Source organism: Neodiprion virginianus, chromosome 3 (assembly GCF_021901495.1).
Source record: "Neodiprion virginianus isolate iyNeoVirg1 chromosome 3, iyNeoVirg1.1, whole genome shotgun sequence".
Taxonomy (NCBI): Eukaryota; Metazoa; Arthropoda; class Insecta; order Hymenoptera; family Diprionidae; genus Neodiprion; species Neodiprion virginianus.
In genome coordinates this window covers 26451983-26467325 of record NC_060879.1, presented here as the reverse complement: position 1 = coordinate 26467325, position 15343 = coordinate 26451983, and the positions used below count along the sequence as shown (strand labels likewise).

General features: G+C 45.5%; 1 protein-coding gene across 15 annotated transcripts in view; it reads right to left on the bottom strand.

Moving 5' to 3' along the window:
* Positions 1 to 15343, bottom strand: part of LOC124301459 (CUGBP Elav-like family member 4) — a 540326-nt gene that overhangs the window by 62358 nt on the left and 462625 nt on the right. For 12 of the 15 annotated variants that reach the window (XM_046756542.1, XM_046756535.1, XM_046756538.1 and 9 more), the window contains one exon: positions 2585 to 2633. In XM_046756542.1, the coding sequence (XP_046612498.1) occupies positions 2585 to 2633 (49 nt within the window). Of the gene's footprint in view, positions 1 to 2584; positions 2634 to 4645; positions 4951 to 12517; positions 13358 to 15343 lie in introns of those variants that run through there. The other 3 variants (XM_046756549.1, XM_046756541.1, XM_046756547.1) reach the window with 2 other exon arrangements.

Here is a 15343-nt window from a genome sequence, read left to right as displayed (position 1 = left end):
TGTAAATTTTCCAAATTTTCATCCAAACTCGCAAGCGAGGGAGAAAAAAAATTGAAAGCTCGATACGGAGAAGTTGCCCCATTTTTCTGCACTCGCATCACGCCGAAAACGATTCTTCAGAATAAAAAGAAGGATAAATTTCAAACAGATTGCAATCCCCTCGAATGTACGGGTATATATATACCTATAAGATAACGCTCGAGAAGATTGAAGTCTGACAAAATTTGTTACGCTGGTACAGCGCCCACGATGAAAACTCACTAAACCGCAATTGATACTCGGAACTTAGGGGAAGACGGTCAATACCGTCTCCATGGTCTCCGCGTGTAGCCCGACTGTATCTATACCGCGAGTATAGTCACGTATGCTCGGCTGCATAGGACGGAGGTATGGCATAGAAACCTGCTCGGTGACGTTCACTACTCGGTAGCAGCGAACGGGGTCCGGGGGAGAGATTTTGTAGAGAGGTGCTGGCATTGCGAGCGGCCGGAGATTACAATGGCATCTCCTCGAGATTAGCATATGAATTACAACCCCTTTCCATCTCGGCTGCGGTTATCCGGGACGGAGAGAAGTGCGACAATACGGATGCAGGCCGCGAAGTCATGCGGGCAAAGCGTACTCGGGCCACCTGCTTAAGATCCGGAAAGTGCTTCGGATGGATACCGGTACGACACCGCCGAGTGTACAGAGTGCAAAATAGAAGAGGCCCGACGGAACATTCGTCGTAGATTACATTGGAAATGGCGATGACACTTTCCGGTTGTCAAATTTACAGCGGTTTAAGGAACGTTAACACGCTTCAAGTTGAATTAACTGCTCACTTTGCATGATGAAAATAAGACCTGGAAATCCGAAAGTGATTTCACCATTGCACTTTTGGCGGGGAGAAAAAGGAACGATATCCTGATTCAGTGCCAACTAAATATTTGATTGGACGTAATTGATTTTTAATAAAAACGTGAAAAGAATCCTCCTCGCTGAAGGTTGTTGGGTTTTCTAAACATTTTACCGCCGTTTGTTTACTGGTTGAAGTGGTTCGGTGAGCTCGAGTGGCGGGGAAACGAGCTACCGACGTTGTTGGATGAATCGAGTCGTAAGTGACCCGTCAGGATCAGAAGAATACCGAAAAGCCTAGAGGAGTCGTTCCTTGTTTGTCGGAGTATAAAGAAGACGTAGAAAACGTCGCTAATTGCCGACAGGTTGAAAATAACGATGCGAAAGGAAGGACCGGCTCAAGCAGCGATAACAACTCCTGGCATTGCCGTATACGCGACTCGTGCGGTGGATCGAACTTCTACAACCCCGTCAGTGTCTAGCAAGCCACCCTGCACCTAATGCCGTTTTTCCGTAGCACTCGTCACCCGGTAAGACGGTAGCACAGCCGGCGAACAACGCCGATTCTTTGGGCGCGTGGGCGCAAATGATGTCGTTACAAAAAGCGAGCGTTGGAGGGTATTCTGGAAACGTGGGTAGATAACATCGCTAACAGCTGGCGTGCGTCTTATCTCTTTAGCATCGATAGGCTTATTGCGCCGCGTATCCCCGGCCAACGAAGGTCTCCGCACTACACTAAAATTCATGCATTCTCGTCCGTGCGACGTGTCTTGTCACGTGTCAATTTTTTTTTATCGTTTTTTTAGTTTTTCATGCTTTCGGCGTCGCGCGAATTAGGCAATCGAAAGGGTGATAGCGGCATGCGTGCGATGGCATTTGTGATTGGAAAGGTGGCAACTCGTCGATCGATATACCCGCGGCTCGATCCCCGTAAGCTTATGGAAAACCTGTATTACGGTTTCAATTATTGAGCTGTTTTTGCTAAATATTCCATTAGTCACGGTCCATTTTTACATTATGTCCCGTGTCAAGTACATGCCGTAACGCGCTGGGAGAGAGAAAAAGAGGGAGGAACTGTCTAGAAACCAATTTGTCTTGTGAAGGAGAGTGACATGTATGAGTAATAATATTGTCATGGTACGATTCAAAGCCTCCGAAAATATAGGCACAGGTGTATATTTGCTCAAAGTGTTCTCATCGAAAGTAAGTCGTAACGTTACGAATGCGGGAAATTCAACGCTAGGCTAATGACGAGAATATTACTGAAGTCAATTTGCGCAACGTGATTCAAGTCAAAGACTTATGCTCATGTGAATATAGAAGCAGCAAATTCATTCCGTCAAATGATTTACTTTTCTGCACTCTGCGAACGACTAATCTTGTATAGATGGAAATTTAGCCTGTAATAAGCGGGTCGACGTGACACGTGCAGATAATCATGTTTCAAGAGCTAAAATATTCGGTATACATATATATATATATATATATACTGTTATAATTAAATTTAGAGGGAGGGTGGTTTAAAAACGTTCTCGGAAGTCGTCGTGTTCGCGTTATTATAAGCAGGGGAAAAAAAAAATTTGAAAAAATTGAAACCCTTTGAGCTCTTCGGAAAGTAAAATTCGATCACTTTCGAAAAACGCTTGAGTTACCGAAGGGTCGATAACCATGAATTACAGCAGTAATTAATGCGGTAAATTTAAATTACAATTGTCACATTGGTAATTAATTATCCTGCTTTTCTCACCTCCGCGGTTTTCACTGTCCGCCGGTTTCACTTGAATAGCACGGTTCATCTGAAACAGAAAATTAACTGGAATTAGTCATTGAATTTCACCGACCAGACATGACGAAATTTTCTTTAACGAGACGTCAGCGGCAGTATGATGTACATCGCTGAGTAAAACAGCCCTTTCAAAGTTCTGTCGCAAAGTTCTCTTTGCTTAGTAACAGCTAGGAGCTTTGAACGTGTGCCTGCCTACTCCAGGCACAAAAAGATTTGATTGCATACGTACGTCGGTGGCAAGAGGAAATACGTGAAAGACGACTCAATCTCATCGTGGCAGGCACATAAACAAGTATCCCGAGTCTAACCAAGTAATATATTTTTATCGATTATCATCGCTCTCTGCAGGCAGGAAAAAAATACGAGCAAGTGGACGGAGAATAACGGAAAAAACATTACAAGGGTCTAAAATCTATTTCCGGACGTCGTTTTCTCTCTCTCTCCCTCTCTCTCTCTCCTTCCTTCTCTCTACCTGTTACAAACCTCCGCATGGAGGAAGACGTGGCAGCTGAGAGGAGAGATTGGAAGGTAGAAGAAAAATTGGTACACCTCGAACTCCCCGTCAGAAACGTATGACGGAGGCTTGCAAATATAGAAGTTCGCCTTCCGTTGCCGCGGCTCTTGGAGCTGCCGAGTCAATAATCAAACTTGAATAAGGGATTTTCAGCAGCCAAGAAGGTTGATCGAAGTGACTGGTGAAGAAGGGTGAGAGTTGAATATAGAGACGCTGAGTTATCGCGGTTTAGATTGCTGTAGAAGTCACGTAATTGACGCGTCTCTCTCCTGTGCGAATGAAATACGAATAGAGGTTATTACGGATCAGTGAGAGTCGAAGTTAAAAATATCGGATAATTCAGTTGGGAAGATTTCGGAATATAGAACCATTTTCAGTTTTAAGGGGACACGTCAGTAAAACTTCAAACTCTTTTGATACACATTGTATTTGAATGATATCAGTGGAGCTTGATGCAGCAAATGCTGCATAGCTTTGCCGCTTATTTGGATTGATTGTATTTAATAAGTTTCTAGACATTGGCTCAAATATTGCCAAATATTGGTGACTTTTAGAAAGCTCGTTGCAGCGTATTTTTTTAATATACTTTTTTAATATATAATATAATTTTTAATATATATGTATATATATATATATATATATATTTCTTTTATTTCAACCACTTTAACCCCTTCCCGTACCATTTAGATCGACGAAACTCGGGCCCAAGTGGCAGGCGTCAACGCGTCGTAAAGAAACCAAACTGATACTCGAGAACAATCACAATACGAGCCGAAATGTAAATGACTGTGATATAGTCAATCATAAATTATTTAAAACAGACGCTTTCATGACAAAAAATTCAGAATACTTTAAAACTTTGGTACCTTTCTTTTTACTATTCTCACCTATAATTATACGCCTTCGACGCTTTCTGGTTGGCACAAACACATCACTATCACTGGATTCGTTATCATTGATTTCATTTAAAACTTTTGTATTTTGCATTCTGTAGTGGTTTGTTAAATTTCAATAACTAATCTGCTCTGTCACAGCAATTATGAGACTCGTGACCAACTCTCGTGGCGTACTGATAGAAACTAACATTCAATTACGACCTTAATATTACGATGTTTACGTTCACGAGCCTGGCTCGTGATGTTTATGTTTGGCCCGACTTTCTGTTCACGAGCCTGGCACGTCATATTAATGTTTGGGTCAAAATCTTCATCACGAGTCAGACTCGTTAAAGCACGGTAACGGGTTAAGCCAGTGGCATAGTTTCATACAGTTAATTATCAGATTGGATATTGGATGCCGACAATTGTTCTTTATATACGCTGCTATAGAAGAATTCTGATGTGGAATTATTTCGATTTTTTTTAAGAAGAAGTGCGTACAGGCAAAAAGTGTTTTCAAGATCAGAAATTTTCGGCAGGTTTTGGACTAATTTGAATAATCCAAACAGACAGAAAAACACCATGGTTAAAATTTCATATCCATAAAAAAAAGTTTCGAGTTTCACTTACATGTCCCCTAAGCGTTTGACTCCTTGAACTGGTGAAATTCGGCTTCAGGAGCAGCGTGGTTTTGAATTATTCGTAATTTCGGCTCGAAACATCCATCGCGGTTCGGAAACCGCGGAAATAAAGAGTTAAAGAACATCCCGGGGGCACTGGAGCCGCGCGTCTTTAGAAAGCCGGGCGTGTACGTCGATGGCGTGCCAGCGAATGAGAAAGTTTTCATTATTTGTTCAGTTTACAGAGTCCTGCTTCAGGGTGTCCACCCTCGTCATTTCGCTCCTACTCAAACACGTCGGCACCGCGCTACCCCCGAGGAGGAGAAGGAGGAGGTTTCTGTCGCTGACAAGGCTTTCGAGCCAGATCCCCGAGGATGGTCGAGCCTTGGGCCAGAAACTCTCTTTCGGCGCTGCCGTGCCGCCTCGAACCCTTCGACGCGAGGTTTCTCGTCCCCGAGTCCCTCGCGGCTGAACGACGACTCGCTGGAGCGAGACCAAACGGAACGGAACGGAACGGAACGGGGCGGGACGCGGAAGCGGGACGTGTACAAATAACATTGTTTATTTGAGATACGGGGAGCGGGATGCGTTATTCGCGAGCTGTTCCGGTTCGGCCGCGGGGCCTCCGAGGGGCGTCGATGCATGATTCATGACGCTAGGGACACCGCCTCGCCGCGATATCCTTTTAGGTTCGAGGCCCACCCACCGCACCGCGCTGTTTCTTGGCCCGCCGTGTTTCACCCTCGGCTCTCTTATTCTTCCTCCGAATCCTCGCTCTCCCTCCCCTTCCACCCTTGTCTCTCTCCCTCTTGCTCTTTATCTCTTTCGGGGTCGTTTTTCTTATCATCCCCGACCCGACTCCGATATTGGTGGTAAAACGAGAGGGTTGGTATTTCACCGATTTTTGCGGACGTACGCGAGACCTCGACCGACAGATTAAGCGTTGAAATTAATTGCGACGAACGGATTACATCTGCAGGTGTGCCGGGCGCGGAACGAGTTTTTACGTACGTACCTGTGACCTAGGGATTGAGTAATCGAAGGGGAAAAATAATAAGCAGACCTCGTTTTGCTGTCCCTCAAACTCCGGACAGATCGATGCCTAATGGCGAGTTGAGTAACGGAAGTTGAGTGGTCGTCTGATAAAGCGAGAAAATAGAAACGGGGAAAAAATATATACACGTGGCGCGGGGACGAGGAGAATGGGAGTGAAAGGGGGAAAAAAAAAATTCGACCAAACGGCGTTATTTTTGTGCCACTTTATGACTCGACCGAGTTTTGCAGAACCCCTCGGCACTTTATACAGCGTTTGTTTTTACAGTCCGTCCCCCGATAGACAGTTCGTGAAATACGACGCAGACGCCTAACGATGCAGGAGGCGGGCCAACTTTTCGAACATCCCTGTCGGCTTGACAAGGGACAACTAACTTTCCCAACTCTTCTCCGCTGCCGGATATCTTCCGGGCTTCTGTGCCAGTTATACCTACACGTACGTCTAAGTACCTGAAGCACACATGTGAAATGTCCGGGAATCAAAAGAGACGTCAGAGTGTTTGTTAATAAACTGAACGTTTTTCAGACAATTTCCAAGCGCTCGGAACGTTGGTCGAGTGGACGGTTAATTCTCCGAGGAGTGTGTAATGACTTTGCTTCGAACGCACACTGTCATCTGCAGACGCTAGTCAGTCCTAACGGAGGAGGCGACTTCAAACACAGGTTACCCTTGTCGCTTCAGGAAATTAAACTTTGACTCGATTACTGGCCATTAGTCGCGTGTTGTTGTCACGTCGTCAAGGCAACTCGGCTGTCCGTATAGATACAGGAAGTGAGATATCGCCGCCCTCTGGCCTCCTCGTTCCTCGGGTCAGCGACGAATGCATCACCCTGCAATGACGTCCGTTCTGTCTATTTTTTTGACTCCGTGAGACTTTTCCAAATTACAGTTGCGCGACAATCCAGATTAAGATTTTTATTTCCGCCCTAAGTCCTGGGCTAAGTAAGAGTAAATATGGGTACGTTTTAAGGAAGTGCCAAGAACGGTATCGAAGGATGAAATATCTGTCCAGCGATATCAGTGACAAGGATAGCTTACACTGTTGAAATTTAGTGGGTCTTAGGAGGCTCGTACTTAAAAACAAATGGAATTTAAAACTCATTGCTACAAGGTCAAAGAAGATTCTCTTTCTGAGTACACGTTGAGCGTTATAAAAGTTTGATTACTTTTAAACGAAATTTTACAATTTTGTTTGAAATATTTAAAGTGTAACTGTACAGCATGTTCGTATCGAACATTATAAACGAGAATGAGAAACAAATTTGAGAGAATCAGGTAACGGATACTCGTTAGACAGTGTTGAACATTCTTCATGCCTATTGTGGTAACCTTGAGATGGTCGCGAAGTTTTGCATATCGATAGTCTTGAAATTGGATAAAATCACAAGGATGAGATATTTTTTCTCTGCAGGATACAGATTAAATTCGATGAACTAATTGCAACGAGTAATATATGATAAGTGTATTTGAGTCTATAAACACGAAATAATCATGTAGCATTTTTCGTTTTTAATTTAAAAAAAAAAAGGTAATCGCGGATGTTACGGGCAATCGAATTTCACCGATGTTGGAATATACCTAACAGATGACGTTACATTGTTTTAGTTTTCAAGCCACAATGAAAACAAAAAGTGACACAATTAATTTCGGTTTCTCTGTTAAATCAAACTTGAATAAATTTTCCTCCATTCACAGATCGAATTGTATTAAAATTCTGTTGAAACGTACGAGGATTCGTTTTCTTCCCAAAAGTTTTCCCCCGTCAAAGGTGCGCGGACCCTCAAAATCGAACGGTCTATCGCAATAACCTGGCAAATAATATAATATACCGAGACTGGAGTATACCTAAGGTGGTTGTAGGTATACACGAGATTAGAGGAATATGCCACGTGCAATCCAAAGATAATTATAATCATACGTTGGCCTCGGTCGTCGTCGGGGAGTACATGCACTTAGAAAATCGATTCCTCGGAGAGACACCACTCAAGATGGATGGTAATAAGTAAATGTGTTTGCCAAGCCCCGAGCGCATATCCCGAGCAATTAATTAAGCTCGATTATCTATGTACACTGCGGGAAAGCATGCCACCAAGGGGAGATGCGAAATGATAGCCAACGTCTGCGCGTCGCTCTCCTCGCTCGTAGTTATATCGCTGCTGCAGATGAGTTGGTCGTTCAGTTGCATCGAACGTTCCACGAACCCGCAGCAGGCTGGAAGAAACACCAAAATCCGATCCTCGTTTAGCCCTTCGACGGTGCGCGCAACGGAAACTGTGCGAAACGATTCCTCTCCCGCTGCCGAAAATTTGTGCCAATTTTTCAGAAAAGATCGCTCCGCCGACCGTTACCAGCGGAACGCCGAAGGGGGATGAAAGTAGAAAAAATGGGGAGCACGGTTGACTGGCTCTTAGGTTCTTAACGCGATGGTGCCTCGAGGGTGGCGGGGGGTGCTCGCTGCCCTCTGAATACGGTGCAAAATCCAGATACAGACTCCGCGCGCGTTGATAACCGCCAAATTGAATGGCGAATGTCGCTTCGGAAATTGAATAAGCTATCATGCCTGGGTCGAGCGGTGAGTGGGGCCTCGGTATTTGACCTGCTCGCCGTTGCCTGACTGTACCCAACTGCAATCAATGTACTGATTGGAGATGAGGGTTGGCCCCAACACTCTCCGCTCGTCCACGGCGACCACCATGATTTATGGAGGCGGCGACGGTATCCGGTGCCGACGCATTTCGTTACTTGATTAACCCGTAATATCATCCTCCTGCAAGGGGTGCCAATGACGGCCGAGCGTTGAGCGCTTCATCGGTGATTCGAGCGGTAGATATTCACGAAGGACGCCGGGAATTAAAAACGCCAGAGGTTAACCCAAAGACCGCCTTGCGTTGTATTACGCTGACTCGCGTTGAGCTGACTTTGGGATTTCCAGTATTCTTGGAAAAGTTAATTGGAAAAGAAGAGAATTTGACGTTGATCTCAATCCGGGTGTACGTACATACAGGGGACATCGTCCCATCGGTTCGGAGGAATCGGTGGAGTCAAACTTCGTTTGAATTACTGTCAGGGCTGGTATAAGCCCCCTTCGACGGAGTATAATTAACGGCGGGTAATTGCGTGTCCAAAGCTCAACTAGCTGCTCCGAACTTTAAGCTCCCGGGTAGGCGTCCAATTTTACGATACTTTTCAAGTGGCGTGTAATATATGTATATAAGATCGGAGAGGGAAGGTATGATATCGAACCCTCGGAAGATCGTTCGAAAATAACTTGTCACGCTGTATTTTTGTTACTTTTATTTTTATTGAGGATACGTAACGACTCGATGTTTTACGAAGGGCATAAAATTCGCCGGAATGCAGGGGCTGTGTACACTTGCCTTTTCTCCCGATAACGGGCGGAATCAAGTATTTCGCCGGCATTGCACACCCTGATCAGAGTGGTAAAAACCACACACGAGTTATGCCGATGCTCGAACTCTGATTTCATCGAGCAGAGTCGCATCGATAAACTCACAGACGTTTATAATCTATCACGCGTGACTTGTATAATCTTGCAGCAATATTTCATCGCCGAGGCTGTTTCCTTTGCGAAATTGAATTGGATAACCAGACACATCGAGCGAAACATATTCTTTGTGCAGAGGGTGCGAAACGGGGGATAATGGCACAATTAAAAAAAAATCATTTCCTCCTTCGCGCTGATAGGAGAGTAAGATACGTCAATTGATCTCTTTTAGTAATTCGAAATGCACGATGTAACGAAGAACTTGAAGGACATGGAAGAGAATAAATCGTTGAGAATTTCTCTCTGGTATTTTTCACCCTACCAGGTATTCTCGCCCGTTCAAAGCGGCGTTTTCTATTTATTGGGCACGTGTTATCTGATCATTTTGTAAACGAATAAACTGGTGGCAAAGGTGTAATTTGAAAGCCCACAGCACACGTGTTGTTGGCAGGCGTGTTCCGTAAATATAACGCCAGTGGGGTTGGAACTTCGCTTTGCTTTGAGCTTCCAGGGGATTCGGCCCGGCCCTTCGCCTGCGTAATTTCGTTCTTCACAATCCCTAAATCGCTGCATTACAAATTTGTTGAATAATTGTTCGCAGTTGTTGAGATCGAGTTGTTCCGGCATCGCGATAACGTCCGAAAAGCGTGTATCTCTCAGTCAGATCTTTCTTAAATTATGTGGCTTTGACTACGCTGACTGTTTCATTTTGGCACCACCGCAAAGCAGAGTGTCTTACATTTCATTCTTGTGTTGCAACAGCCGCGTATTCGTTATTGTAGCATAAAAAACTATAAATCACTACATTTTGTCAGGACTTGGAACTGAATTGTGATTTAGTATGAGAAATCGTGTAAGGTAACCTATTCAAGTGGAAACTTTTTAAAACTTTGTTACTTTCGATTTGAGAATCGCCACTCTCCTGGTTTTTGAAAAATAATAACTGCTATTCAATTCCCTGCAAGTTCGGTCATGCCTCGTGCAGAAATGTGCAAACATGCATGTTTATTAAAAGATGATTAAGTGCGGAGAAAGGTTGCTTGAATCTTTTATATCAATTTCTGTATCATCAGATTCTTCATTGTCATGAAATACTGATGTGCATTACACGTTGCGCTAAAAGTTCACAGAACTGCAGTTTCAATCACTGCCATATTTGTTTGTCACAAGCATTTTTCCGTATCGCGTGATTCGCGATTACCGATTTTCCCCCAACCCTGGAAGCAGTCCTCGAGTAACCCTCTAAAACGGAACCAATTATTCGACTTCAGCGCGGGGGTGATAATTTTCTATTTCTCACCTGCGTATAAGGAGTAGGCACGCGATTCGTAGGTATACGTCGTAGGTTTGAGGGTGAGGCAGAGGGTGTCGGGCAAGTGGCGGGAATTACGCGATGGCGGATATCTCGAGCTCGTAAAGTCGAAATAACTCGCGTTGAGGTGGAAGTTTCGCGGGTAATAGCAGCGGGGGCAACGTACGCGGCGTCGAGGCGAGACTTGGACGTCAGAGAGAGAGAGAGAGAGAGAGAGCGAGAGAGAGAGATAGAGAGAGAGAGAGAGAGGACCGGCGAATTGATGGTCCCAGGATGTAAATGCCATCTGTGGCGTATGTGGCGAATACGGTATTATACACATATACAGAGGGGCCCGGATTGCAGGTGCGGGGGCGAGTGACCAGACCTGGCGCCGTTATGCGGAGACACATTCGCGCGTCTGTCGTCGCATTAATTGATGCACTGCTCTACATCAACACACGGCTCACCGCCGGCCGCCATGTGAGAACCCGTCACGTGTTTGAAATGGCCTTGGACGTTGTGCCGGATGGCACGATGATCGCTGTTGCGAGAATATAGGCGTATACCTTATAAAGTTGTTGCTTGCAGCCGTTATTTAAATCCACCCTTAAAAATTTCGCTCGCTTAAAGTCGCTCCGCGGCTCAAGAATTTCCCTGAAAAAAAAAAAAAAACTTTCGAGCTTTATTTTGCGAAATACGGAACCCGCGCGTTCTCAACTGGGATAAGATTTATGGACAATCTTCCCCGACCCGGCACCATGAATCTCCGAGCGAAAAAAGCGGACCCCAATTGATCCCGGATCGAGTGCATGCCCGACTGCCCTCGGCATGCGGAGCCTCTTGCAGACGCCGGATATATTCTCGGAGGCAGGCATGGCGTATCCCGGTTCCTTCGTGGATAGATAATAGATTTAGAGAGAGGGAGAAAGACGCGCCACGGCGTTCACTTTTGGTACGCGCAAGCTGTTTCACCACCGTACCGCCTATTTTGTATAATTGTATTGCCCGAAAGTTCGGGGACATTATATTATGCACGCGAGTTTCCCAGAGACGAAATCAGCCACTCCTCTCACTCTACCTCACTCTCCGAGATATTATACACCGACCGCGAGCGAGAAATGCGAGCAAAATTTAGGCCAAGTGAATAAATTTAAACACGGTGAAACTGAAAGATTAATGCTCATGGAATATAAATTTTATACCGGGGGACGAATAACAGAGGGAGGATAAAATATGTTTCGCAACGGGCTGCGGCTGTGTTAACCGTATTAGCATGTCTCTCATATCGGTATTAAAAAGACTCGAATCATATGATTCGGTCCAGTCTTACAGTCCTAAAAAAAAAAAAAGAAAAAAAACAAGAAAAAGAGAGAAACAAATGGTTTTTACCGAACAAACAATTTCAGTTTTCGAAAATACGCGGGGATATCGCGATGTCGGGATCTTGGGGCAATTTTGTCAATTGTTTCACCAATCCTGTCATCATCCAATCGTGGATCATGGGGTGGGAAGTTTGTGCCTCCCCCAAACGCCAAGCGCTGACTAACATAAAAACCACGGGCGCATTAAAGCAGCTGTTTTTCCCATCGAGAGCGGGTGCAACGGGGTGCGACGACCGGGGCGCGTCATGGTGAGCCAGCTCGACTCCTGCACTCGAATGCGCGATGCATGCGTGAACGGCACGTCACCGTGTATGCATTATAAACACAAACTTGTTACGAGAATAAACCGTATACACCGTCCCGTCGTCGCTCCGTCCGACTAAAACACCCTTTACAGATTCCAGATGCGTACCCGCGTTAATTTAAGCAGGATCACGAAAATTATTTGCACCCGCGATTCGGTCTCCCGCCTATCAGAAGTGATATCGTCCTTTGATTCTCCTAGGAAAATTAAATTGATCGTTTTTAACCAAATCTCCTACTTTCTGGTTGGTCGAAGTAGATTCGGAATCCGGTGTGTGATACATCGAAGATAATTGGAGATAGTAAAAATTGCGATGATGATGGTAAACTGTGTGCACACTCACCATGTGAAAGTCGTTTCGGTGCGACGGCACCACCTCCATAATATGAACCATTGGTACCGTCGAGAAAGATTATATTCAATACAACTTCGTATCTAAAAAATTTTTTAAACTTCCGTGGCAAAACGTACCGACGTAAAACAACCTTATTTTTTACACTTCAATACTATATTTCATTGAACATCCGAGATAATATACTTTCTTTTTTTTATCTATTTATATACATGTGTATGTACCATACATAGTACAGTTTCACAGAGTATGTAGGTCGTAAACTTTATTAAAAATAAGATGGAATGTTTAAGTCGGATATTTAATTCTTCAGCTCCTTTTTTCCTCTTCTTGCAATAGTCAAACTATCAATCCATGTCAACAATTTCTTTTTATTTAATTATTTTATTAATAAAAACAATAACATCAACCGCGAGTATTATCAACGCGTTCCCGTTTAACGCGGGACTGAGAGGACGAAACTGGTGGAGAAACGAATGACGAGTATCTGCGGGGTGCGTAGATTACGAGTTCGGTAAAAATTCGGTTTACTTTTGATAGAGTCGCGTCAAGTTTGTTGCATCGTATACCTACATTGAGGTGTACACACGCATACAATACATACGTGTGTTTCAGTGTATACGGGTTTAACTATTGGGTGAGGGATGTCGGGGTGGGGTGGTGAGGGGGAGATTCGGTATGGTTCGGTTCGGGTTTTGGCGAAACGTATTTGTAGAGATGGAGAAATCCGCGACGCTGTATAACCGAGGCGAGAGACTGTCCCAGCCAACGCTGCTACTGTTTACCGAATGAAATTGAACAGAGCTCCGAGAGCTATAGACAAAACCCCCAACGCAGTTCGTCCGCGACTGCTGCCCGAGCTTTATACGCACCCTCTAGTTCTCGCTCCCTTCCCCCTTCCCCCTGCCCATCATCCCCTCATCTCCCCTTCCCCCCGCTCGCTTCCCTCGCCGCCCATGCCGCGCGCACCCCTCACCCTTCTTTCCACGCTCCCCCAGGCTCTCCCTCGAAACCCCGCTCTCACTCTCTCTCCTCTCTTATCCCCTACGAATTTCCCCTCTTTGCTACGCACCCTGCGAGGAAGCCCACGCACCCTCGCGCGCTCCCCGTATTGATAGACCGGAGCTCGTACCGACCAATCAAACGCGCGAAATGCTAGCTCGCTGCTTCGCGGTCGGCGGTGCTGCTGGGAAAGCGAAGAGGAAACGGGGCCTGACGCGGAGCTTATCGGGCCTTTGCCGAGGATCAGGGGTCCGCTTTCTTTATACACTAAGAATTTTCTTCTACTCCATTCGCGTCCTCGTTCCCCTTGACACAGAAGAAGCTTTCTTTCGTGCCAGATATACAGAATCTGCTAAATTCGACGAGGGGCGAAGGGACCGAGAGAATTCCCTTTGTTCATCATTTGACGAGGAACAGAAGCAGAACACTGCATCATGCAGGTTGATTGGTGTTTTTAAACGGGTATACCTACCCAATGTGCCATCCTTTTATCAAACTCACTGGGTAGTCGAACGGGTTTTGTCGCCAGCTATTGGAATCCTTTGGCACAATGACATAATATGCAACGATGAGCTTAACGAGCTGCATTCTACACCTGTGTGAGAACGTTCCATCATCAAAGTTCCTAAAAAGTCGGCCTTTCCCTTGTTGAAAGAATTCACTCTCCTCAAGGCGCGCGCGTAGAATCAATCGATCGTCATCGTTAAACGAATGAGATCCACAACCAAGTCACAGAGATTGCAAATAACAAATTTTCTGAAAAGTATGAAGCAACAACGTCCCAAATTCTCTAAATGAAATTATATCTCTAACGTTGTTAAGGCTTTCATGCTGAGCATGAGAAGTCTGATTTCTCAGTACTCGCAACTGCACGAATAATTTCTGACGGCGAAGTGTATAAAACCACTCCAACACCACCCTGGCGATCTTTGAACAGTCCGATCCGAGTCTCTGGTCTGTAGGCGGAGTTTAACGAGGAAGTTGGTTTAATCGCACGTAGGTGGATTCGATTGCAGCATGCGATGCTGGATCCGAAGTAAACTAGTCGGCGGTGAACACGCGACCGCTGGCTTGTCATCAGCTGTTGATCAACGCCGTGGTTGGTCCTGGGATATCGACTTGTTTCACCCCCGTATCTAGGAAAGCACGGAGCGGCGAGAGAAGCTACGGATGTAACAGTGGGTGCGCAGCAACCCTCCATGGCAACCCCTGGACGCCCTGGTCGCCCCGGTCTCTAGGTCCGCGATTAGCAGCCCTCGGGTGCCACGTACACGACCCTCTTACACTCCGGGATCTCTCCCCGCTCCGTCCCTTCGTTCCTCCACTTTCCCCGACCGTCCCTGCACCGAGCATATCATATCACCTTTGTGACTCCGCTCCTTCCTCTCAATATCGCCGAGTTTCTTCTTCGTCATTTTTCACAGCCGTACGCGGCGCTACGCTCTCTCGAGCTCGTAAACGCTGTAATTGAAGCACCTAGGACCGAGGATCAGTTTCAGATTTCAGAAATACTCACCCTTTGGAAACGGAGTAGAAGTACGTTCCGATATTTCCGGATATAATCTTCTAGAGCTTGAATCAACGAAGAGAACGAACGGTCAGCCCGTCTCTCGTTCACGTTTCTTTTTCTTTCTCTCCATCCCTTCTTTCATAACATTCTTTCTTCCACGCCCTGACATCGCATACTCTAGCTCACCCTCTACGCATCGGTCATCAGGCATCCACACGCAATCAGCTGGTTATTTCAATACCCAGTCCGTTAACAGCTGCAGGGCTTCCTATCAGACGGGATTCACTAGCACACGATTTCGTGGA